Source organism: Lolium rigidum, chromosome 7 (genome assembly GCF_022539505.1).
Source record: "Lolium rigidum isolate FL_2022 chromosome 7, APGP_CSIRO_Lrig_0.1, whole genome shotgun sequence".
NCBI classification, from domain to species: domain Eukaryota; kingdom Viridiplantae; phylum Streptophyta; class Magnoliopsida; order Poales; family Poaceae; genus Lolium; species Lolium rigidum.
The window spans coordinates 231,030,670-231,040,457 of record NC_061514.1 but is presented as its reverse complement, the minus strand read 5'-3'; the positions used below and the strand labels follow the sequence as shown (position 1 = coordinate 231,040,457).

The 9,788-nt window shown below is 44.2% G+C and overlaps 1 protein-coding gene across 1 annotated transcript; it reads right to left on the bottom strand.

Moving 5' to 3' along the window:
• Positions 1–2,990: 2,990 nt before the first annotated feature.
• Positions 2,991–6,973, bottom strand: LOC124672387 (serine/threonine-protein kinase SRPK-like). The gene is made up of 4 exons (XM_047208624.1): positions 6,770–6,973; positions 5,262–6,041; positions 4,585–4,632; positions 2,991–4,510 (listed from the first exon to the last, which is right to left on the bottom strand). Exons 1-4 carry the CDS (start codon positions 6,956–6,958, stop codon positions 3,419–3,421), a joined length of 2,109 nt encoding a protein of 702 aa, XP_047064580.1. The 5' UTR covers positions 6,959–6,973; the 3' UTR covers positions 2,991–3,418.
• Positions 6,974–9,788: the final 2,815 nt, after the last annotated feature.

The following is a 9,788-nucleotide window of genomic DNA, read 5'->3' as shown; positions in this document are numbered from 1 at the left end:
TATTTATACCAACTGTATTTCACTATCTCTTCGCCGAACTAGTGCACCTATTAGGTGTGTTGGGGACACAAGAGACTTCTTGCTTTGTGGTTGCAGGGTTGCATGAGAGGGATATCTTTGACCTCTTCCTCCCTGAGTTCGATAAACCTTGGGTGATCCACTTAAGGGAAACTTGCTGCTGTTCTACAAACCTCTGCTCTTGGAGGCCCAACACTGTCTACAAGAATAGAAGCACCCGTAGACATCACACACCCATGACCCTGGAGACGGGAATGCAGTCTAGCGCCTACCGGCTTACGGCTAGTTTCCTTTGTTCTTCGTGCCATTCGGTCCACTTGCGACCCTTCTGTAATTAACACTCTATTTCTATCTAATCGATTGGCAATTCAACTACCCGTTCCTCAAAAAAAAATTACATAAATGTGTAGATAATATTTGAAAAGATACGTTCATGAAAATTAGTATATACATACTATACATCTATACATACTCGTATATTTATTTTCAGTTTCTTTTTGGGCTTCAAAATGGGACGCGGTGTTTTGACTTCTAGGTGCATGTGCTCCCTTTTTTGAAATCCATTTTAAACATGTTTGAAAATTTCAAGAAAAATTCAAAACAAAATATCCCACGTGTATCTCCACATCCTACATGCTTATTTCAGCAAAAATCGACTTTTGCGCAGCCTAAGTAAAAAAGACAAAACTTGGTGTTAAAATAAGGTATTTCTCAAGATATTTTCATTTATTTTACACATGGCGTAAAATAATATCGGCTTTTAGTGAAACATACGTGAAGATATACATGCGAATTTTTTCCCTATATTTTTTTAACATTTTCAAATATGTTTTTAAATAAGAAAGCATATACACCCGAAATCAAAAGAGGATTTCCATTCAAAATGAAGTTTTTTCTAGAAAAATAAGGGGCTCCTCGGTACCCGTGAGCGTGAGCTAAAACGATTATTTGCCAACTTCCCACACCCGGCCTCAACACCTTCAGAGTCCCATGCCGTACCCTGCTCCAGTCTTGGGGTATGAAGTGAATTCTTTTGTGTGGAGATTTTGATGCATATGAAACCAGTGATCTTGTTTAAAAAAGTATATGTTCTTAAGTTTAAAAAAATTAAAAAATGCGCATAGTCATTGATGTATCCCAATATCAGTTTCAAATACATTATATTCTAAGCTACACGAAAATGACAGAAGTGTAGATCTAGTTAGTATATTTTCAAATCTCCAAAATATATCAGATTTTGTCATTTTTGTCTAGCACAAAATAAAATAATTTTAGGTTGAGATTTTGCATGATTGTGAGATGTATCATTAACGATCTTCATAATAATTTTTAGAATCCTTGATAACTTGTAAAACCTTTTCTTAATGACGAGAGCACAGTAACTCGGAAGCCAAAAGAACTTTCCAAATTCCTTTTTCCTTTCTAGAACTTCGGAGAAGACAAACTGCATTGCTGACACGGTCATGGCACTCCTGTTTCTACGTTGCTTAGAGCATCCAGCCGTTAGGGGCTTCCCAGGCCGAAATCCGGCGCTATTTAGCGTCGGATCAATGTAATTTTAGGGCTGGAGAGGCCATTTTCCCGGCGGCGAGCTAAGGATGGATGAATTCTTTTGATAAATAACGGCGAATTCGGACAAAATAAGGCGAAATTCGTTCAAACAAAAGCGAAATTTAAAGGTATTTAACATACGTAGGCGAGTTCGTACATATATAGGCCGAATTTGTACATATATTTGAATTCGGCCAGATGGAAACATAAACTAAAAAGTACTACATGTCGTCGTCGCTCGAGTTCCCGGCGTTCGGCGCCGCCGGCGGCATCCCCGGGGAGGGGGGGGGGAGTTGCCGGCCTCCATGTGCGCGAGCACATGGGCGAGCGTGCGGCCCGGTGCACCCCACTAGCGGCGGCGGCGGCGTTGTTACGCGCTGGAGGATGGGGAGGACCGTCGAAGGCTGCGAGTTCCCGTTCGTGCCGGAGACGGAAGAACTCGTTCCAGGCGTCGTAGTTGTCGGCGCGGTACCGCTCCTCCGCGCACTGATCGTCCGTGAGGGTGACCAGCACAGCGTCGATGGCGGCGTCGAGCTCGTCGCCTCCCACCGGAAGCGGCGGGATCGGGACCCCCCCCCACCCCCCGCGCTCAGGCGCCATCCTCCGGGCACGCGGAAGTCCGGCGGTGCCGGGTAGCTCGCCATGTGCAGGAGTCCCGCCTCCCACTGGTGTAGGGAACGGCGGCCGAAGCCGTTGTTCGCCGCGCCGTGGCCCACCATTGCTCGCTGGTGGAGGTGGATTGGGGAGAGAAGACAGGGCTGGGGAGAGGAGGGAGACGGCGGTGGTGAATGCGGCGAGACGCGGTAGGTTCCGTGATAAATAGAGGGAGCCGCGCGTGAATCCGAGGCGACGCCGCGTGGAAGCTACGCATCCGGCGAAGTCTGACCAGCGGCAGGCTTTTAAAGCGCGCGGAAGACGATTGGCATATGTCGCCGACAAGTCGGGGCCACCATCCGCGCGGGAAGTTTTCTCGACGTTCGCGCGCTTTTGTTTCGTCCGGAGTCCCCGAGTGCTTCCCGGGGGGCCAGGGATGACCTGGGCTCGCCGGACGAATGAAAGCCCAAATTCGGGCGAAAACGAGGTTTGGGGTGCAGTAGGGCCGTTTTCGTCCATCCGAATGAAAAAAAGGCGTCCTAGGGGCCTCGTCGGGGAGACGGCTGGAGATGCTCTTAGGATTATGATTATATAACCGAAGTAATCAACAGCAGCAAAATTTCTATTGCAGAATCTTATGCACTGCTAAAAGAGTGAAAGAATAGGTCAAAGATAGCATGAAATAATAGTTTCATACAACAAGTCACAGTTTTTATGGGGCATACCAACATTTCATACCTTCCGCCAAAAACATTTTATACTCAGATTATCAGCATAAACTAATGTTGTGTGACCAGTCAGATTATACAGATCATATTCACTTTCTGTGTATCCAACAGAATTACCGACATGAATCTTTGGCCTGTGTATCAAATATACATATACATTCCTGGGGTAAAAGTAGGATACCCACCAAAAGTTTAAAAAATGTTATGTACCTTGAATGCCAAATAATCTGTGAGCATTAATACAACTTGTCCAGGGACATATAAAAGGAATATGAACCTCTCCGTGTATATTCTGTGGGCAAATGGAAAACTTTTTACAGTTAGCAAGAATATAGATATATGAAGTGCCCGTTGGTGCTTGCCAGGTCCTCGGTCTTGCTGAAGGTTGGCTCCACATAAGTAGTTATTAACCTCCGTAACAAATCAATGATACAAATCTAATGAAAAAGAATATGCCTCTCCACAACAAACAGATCCAAGTTTTGATGAAAATAATCAAAACTTGACCGCCGCCAGCATGTGTTTTCTCACCGATATCTCCCGATTTGCACCTTACTCATGCTGCTCTCCAATTTCTGTATGCTTGCTGCAACTCGTCCAACATTTGGTTGTGAATCAGTGTCGTCCTCATCAACAGTTCCGCTGTTTGTCTGTAACTTGGCCCCACTGCTGGGAACATCATCCGTGTTTGCCGTCACACTAGTACTCATGACATCGCTGGTTTCAACACTTCCAGCACTCGTGACATCACTGTTTTCAACCCTTCCAATGTTCGGTTTTACACTAGTACTGTTGGCATCAGCACTGGCAATACCTCCACTGCTGGGCTTCACATCCAAGTCCTTGACTTCACTATTGGCTATGCTTCCAGAGTTCCGCTTTGCATCCAAGTTCTTCATATAACTGTTCACAACACTACGAATGTTTCGCTTCCCTTCAGTGTTCTTGGCATCTCTGTTGGCAGCGCTTCCAATGCTGATCTTTCTGTCACTACTCTTATCATCCTTGCTGGCAATGCTCCCCAAACTGGGCTTTGTATCAATGATTTTGTCATCTTTGTTGGAGATGCTTCCAGTTAAAGGCTTTACATCAGAGATCCTTTTGACATTCTTGTTTGTGACGCTCCCAGTGTGGGCCTTTCCATCAGAGTTATGCCCATCCCTACTCATGATTGTACCAGTGTTGGGATTTACATCAGTGCTTTTGGAATTCCTATTTGCAATGCTTTCAGTGGGTCGTACTACATCAGCATTGTCAGTGTTACTGTTAATTCTGCTTCCAGTGTTCCCCTTTCCTTCAATTATCTTGGCACGACTGTCAGGCACACTTTCGACATTGCCTGTTACACCAATGCTCTTAGTAGCAATGTTGGCAACGGTCTTACCATCATCACACTGGAGCCATTTGTTCTGTAAGCACTGTGCAGCCGTTGGGCGCTTCTCTGGGGCAAAATCAAGTAAAGGGCCAAGAAACTCGGCAAATTCACGAGCATCTGATTGAGGAATTTTATATTTGTCAACTAGGACACGTTCAATAGACGAGATCTTCAGCCTTCTTATCCGTTTCAGATCTCCATGTCGGTCAAAATACTCCTTCGATTTTGTTCCCATCGTAGCAATCTGTGGCAAAAAAATATACTGGTGAGTTTGATAATTGTAACTAAAAGGTTAAGTCAGAATATAAGTACACATACCTTTTTTGGCATCTTTCCCAGAACCTCCATCATTAAAGCCAAGTGATCCTGCAATAACAGATCCTTAGTCCTTCATTAAATGCTTAAGAGATAGTACAAAGCAAATAATGAACTGACAACAGTGAGCTAACAAATATGTCTGAAGTCTATTAATATTAAATCAGACGGACTTTTCTTTTCCAGTTTCCTATAATTAATTCAAATCATTTATCTTTCCCCAGTCTTCACAATAATGCAAGTAAGCTCCCTTTCAAAAAGATAATCCAAGCATGCCGAAAGCAAACAAAATTCCAACTACATACTGTTTTATGCCGTTTCATTTCAGAACACTGCACATTAGTCAAATCTTATACACAATTAGATGTGGCGTCCTCTAGACTCTAGCAGGTACAGGTTAACATATGAAACATCCATGTGTTATCTGAAAGGTCTTCCAACTCTGTTTGGATTGTCAACATAATCTCATACATGGTATTAATGATACTTTGGATAAACAGGTCAAGTTGTGTCTTTAGCATGACATTCCAGGCAACAGATGATGTAGTATGTGTTAACATCGTTGCTACTTCACATTCCTCATATTCTACCTACCTTGCAAGTGCACCACATGATTTAAGGCAATTTAAAGGGCAACATCAAAGCATCATGGTTAGGTTACTGAGGAATGTAATAACTACCTCATCTTCGCTGTACCCATGCCCTTCCTTGGGTGTAAATAGCATTTCACCTGTTGCGAGCTCAAAAGCAATACACGCAAACGACCACATATCAACAGGAAATGAGTATCCTGAACCTAGAATGACCTCAGGCGCTCGGTACTGCCTTGTCTGAATAAAATCTGTAAACTGCTTGTCAGCCCAGCAAGCATTTCCAAAATCCACAATCTTGCATGTCATATCGATCCCTTCCAAGCTTCTCTCTGAGCGTGCAAACTCGGCAGCTGTTTTCCTTTTCTCAGCAAGCTTTGCAAGAACCCTCCTTGCTCTCATCTTCAGCTTCTTTTCAATCGGGTTAAGGACAGCTTCCCCGTTAGGATTCCCCTCAGGCCTATCAAGATTAGGTTTAAGTCCGGAGCGAATGGGGTCCTTGGAGGGATCGATTGTTGAAACAAGTAGGACGTTCTCAAGCTTCAGATCCGAATGGATGATTCCAAGCTCTCGGTGCAAGTAATCAAGACCTACCAAAATAGACCTGCATATCTCCCTCACCCTACCCAATCCAATGCCTTTGTAGCGGTTGTACTGTACTAGCTTAAGTAAGCTGTCCCCGAGGAATTCAAAAACAAGGCAGACATGCTGCCCATTTGGCCCCGTGTGCTTGAAGTGTTCTATCAACTGGATGGTGTGTTTGCAGTTTTCCGGATCTCTCTTGGTGATCTCCGAGAGGAACTCAATCTCGTGAAGAGCGGCTTGAGCAAACTCTGGCGCGCTCTTCTGGATCTTGAGGGCCACGAATTTCTGCAAAGAAGAGAGCGTAATCATGAGCATTGCATCCTATGCACAAGTGAATGAAACGAATTTGAATTTACACGCTATAATCTCACAACATCATGCCTGGAAGATGCAGGTAACCAGAAAAAATCCAGTCTGAACTAATTTCGTGTTAACGAACATAATCTCTGATTAGATGCATTTATGGCATTATCCGCAGCATTAAAAGAACTGGCCAAAGACCTTTTGTTTTTTCTCAAACGAGCAACTGTAATTTTCTAGGCCATAATTGGCAATTTAACTTGTGAACATACAAAACCAGAGCTGGGTCTGTAGGAAATTAATACTTCATCCCAATAGCAGCAGAAATGGATATGGTACAAATTTCCCCTAAAGAAAAAAAGGACAAAACTAAATCCGGAGTCTAGTGAATCAGAAACCTATATCACATTCAGATAGCCTCAGTCCCTTTCCGTGGGACCACTGGCATGGGCGCGCGCCCGCAACCAGGAGACAGCAGCATCCGCCTTATGATCCGATCGATTCCTGCCTCTAATCGATAAAGGACGAGATCTAGTCGGCGCATGCATTACACGGAGGATGCGATAGGATCGCGCCACGGCGCGATCGCCCCTCGATCTTCCGGTCCGGGGCGCGCGCGTGGGGGTGGGGAGAAAGGGATGGCGGAGGGATCAGTCGCGATCCTGGGCAGAGCAGGGCGGAATCAAGGCTGAGGGGGCGGGCGCGCGACGGACCTGGGTCTCGAGGTCGAAGGCGAGCCAGACGGTAGAGAAGTTTCCCCAGCCGAGCTTGCGCTGGGCGACGTAGCGTCCGGCGGCGAACTGGTCCCCGGGGCGCACGGCGTGGTAGCCGCCCTTGCGGTAGCCGTCGACGCCCTCGTCCTCCTCCTCCTCGTCCCCCGACGACGACGGCGACAGCGACATGCTCCGATTGCTCGTCCTCCTCCTCCTCCCGAGATCCGGCCTGCGGGCCCGGCTCGATCACCGGCGGCGGTGGCGACGGGGAGCCGTCGGTGGTGCGCTCGCACGTTGGTTGATTGGTTGGTTTGCTTCTTGGTTTGGTTGGGAATCGCGGAGGGAAAGGAGGCGATCGAGGCGACGGTGGTGGGGTGGGTGCTGCGTTCTTTACTTTTTTCAGGCGGAGGCGTGCAGGGCGAGGCCGAGGTTTCCCACCTTGCTCCTCCTATTTTTGATGTATTGCATGTTCTTCACCTGGAAATGTTTCGCTCTCAGGTTACCTGTTGTTCATGGAATGTGATGTTTCCCCCCCTTTTCTTCCGCTTTTCAGACATGAGAATATATTTATGCGCAAATTTAATTAGGCTCTGGATACATATACTTTCTTTGCGAAAAAATATATTTCCAAGTGTAGAATTTACATCTTCATTATATATGTGCATTCGTCAAATTTCACGAAAAAACGATATTTTGCGTGGTCTATGTAAAAAAAATTACTGTGTGAAAAGCCTTATTTTTAGCACAAAATTTTATCTTTTTACACACGACAAGTTGACTTTTCATGAAACAACTTTGTGAAAACGTATCATATTGTATGTTTGAACTTTTTGTTTCAAATTTTAAAATATTTGGAAATGTGTCCAAGGTGCATTTCAAAATGAAGGGAGCTCCCGTATTTAGGTCCCACTAGTTCTTTGGCACTCCGCATGTTCTATAATTCTTGTGTTTGAACTAAAACCATGGTAAGAATTAAAAAAATGAAAGAACTAAGAGAGGTTGTATCCATTCTGGGTAGAAACCCTCATAAGCTCATTAACCGAGCAAAACTATGTTTTCTTGCGGGGACGAGACAATCCTTGTTGGGGGTGGGGGTATGGGGATGAAATACAATTTAGCATGGACTCATTGCATGTGTAGGATTGCCTTATACTCGAAGCGATATAAATCATTAATGAATCCAACGACTAGCACATACGAATCGTAATTGCTCGAAGGAGCAATAAAATTATTTCTTATCTGTGAATAAACAACTTGGAGAGGCTGAAGGCCGACCAAACACATTTTTTTGGCAGATCCAATAATTTTTTTAGTGGTTTTTTTTTGGATAACGAGTAATTAAGATCCACTTCAATGAAAATGTGTTTTAGAAATATTTATTTGAAAAATCAATTTTATTATATTCTCTAAATAAAATGCCCTTTATAGTTGTTTGAAATTGTTTATCAGTTGTGCAACACAATAATACCTTGTGATACCCCATGCGCGGAAACACGCATAGTCATAACTATCAGGATGATAAAGGAAGTATTCGATGCTTCATCTACCATATTTTCATCTGTATTATTGGCCCGAAACCCTGCTTTAGAATTTGTTATCTCCTTCACAAACATGGGAAATCATAATAACCATTACAGTAAGACCAGAAATGATTACAAGCAAACTGGCTCATACGCTAATTTTGGAGCCAAAGCATAATAAAAACCTTGCTCTAGAAAACAAATGAAGAACGTCAAATCATAAATATCATTGGCAGTAAGTTGCACGAGGGATAAAAAAAAAAATTGTCTGCAACGCAGCAGCAGCACATCAGGCTACGTGTGTGAATTGTAGCAAACACGAGGTGCCATACTCCTGTGAGCGTGTTAAAATTTTGCGACAGGTGCGAACAGCGCGAATATTTAGTTTGCTTGGGAATTCTTGTCGGGTTGGTGCCGGGCACCTTCGCCACATCATCTCTTCAGAAAGCGTCGTGGATTTGGTAGATCCTTCACATTGCAGCTGTCAACACAGTCACAATGCATGCGACCCGGCCATCATCTGCTGCGCTGCACTAATCCTCATCCATCACTAAATTATCTCTACTATTAAGAGCAAACTGGTGAATGTCTAATGTCACATTTATAGGATGGACAATAATACCCCCCACGTCTCCTACCAAGATGATTTATCTCAACACAATCTTAAAAAAAAAAACCTGCGCGCGGAACAAAGAAAACGCAACAATAATACCCCCCTCCCCCACGATCTTTATCCTACCAAGATGATTTATCTCAACGCAATCTTGAAAAAAAAACCGGCTCTAGCAAAGAAAACGCAACTAACAAAACAACTCAGCCCGTGGATAACAAACAACTCCACACCACTAGGCGTAGCTTTTCAAAATTTCAAATGGCACAACAAACACCTACTATTTCTTAACTAACACGCCATTAGATATAGCTTTTCAAAATTTGAAATGGCACTATCGTCTTCATCACGCTGACCACAACCAGGGTCGCTGCTGGCCGTCGTCTTCATCGCGCTGACCAAAGTCGCTGTCAGCCGTCTTCTTCATCTCGCTGACCAAAGTCGTCATCGAGTAAAAAGACCTTCGTCGCCAAGCCTGCCGTCTTCACTAGCCAGGTTCCTCTTAAAAGAACTTTCACGGATCCTCTTTAGGCAGAATCGATCATGATGAGCAGCACGTTGAGGGAGAAAATAGAACCTTAGTAGAGATAAAATGATCAAGCAGCCAGGGAGATAAATAAACTGCAGAAGTAGCCTTGTTAGCAGTTACACGTCCTGCATCTCAGAAGGAATAGCATATTCAGATTGCAAGATATATACGATCAAGTAGTTGTACTGAAAACGCGAATCTGGCACAACATAGAACCTTATTGAGGAAGATAGATAAAACAAACCTAGGTGCATAAGTAGGCTATTGTGGAAGTAATACCAATAGAATAGTGGAAGAAGTCGTTTCCTGCAGTATAGATGCAGAATGGGTTAAACTATTGCTTTATGTGATCATATTTCT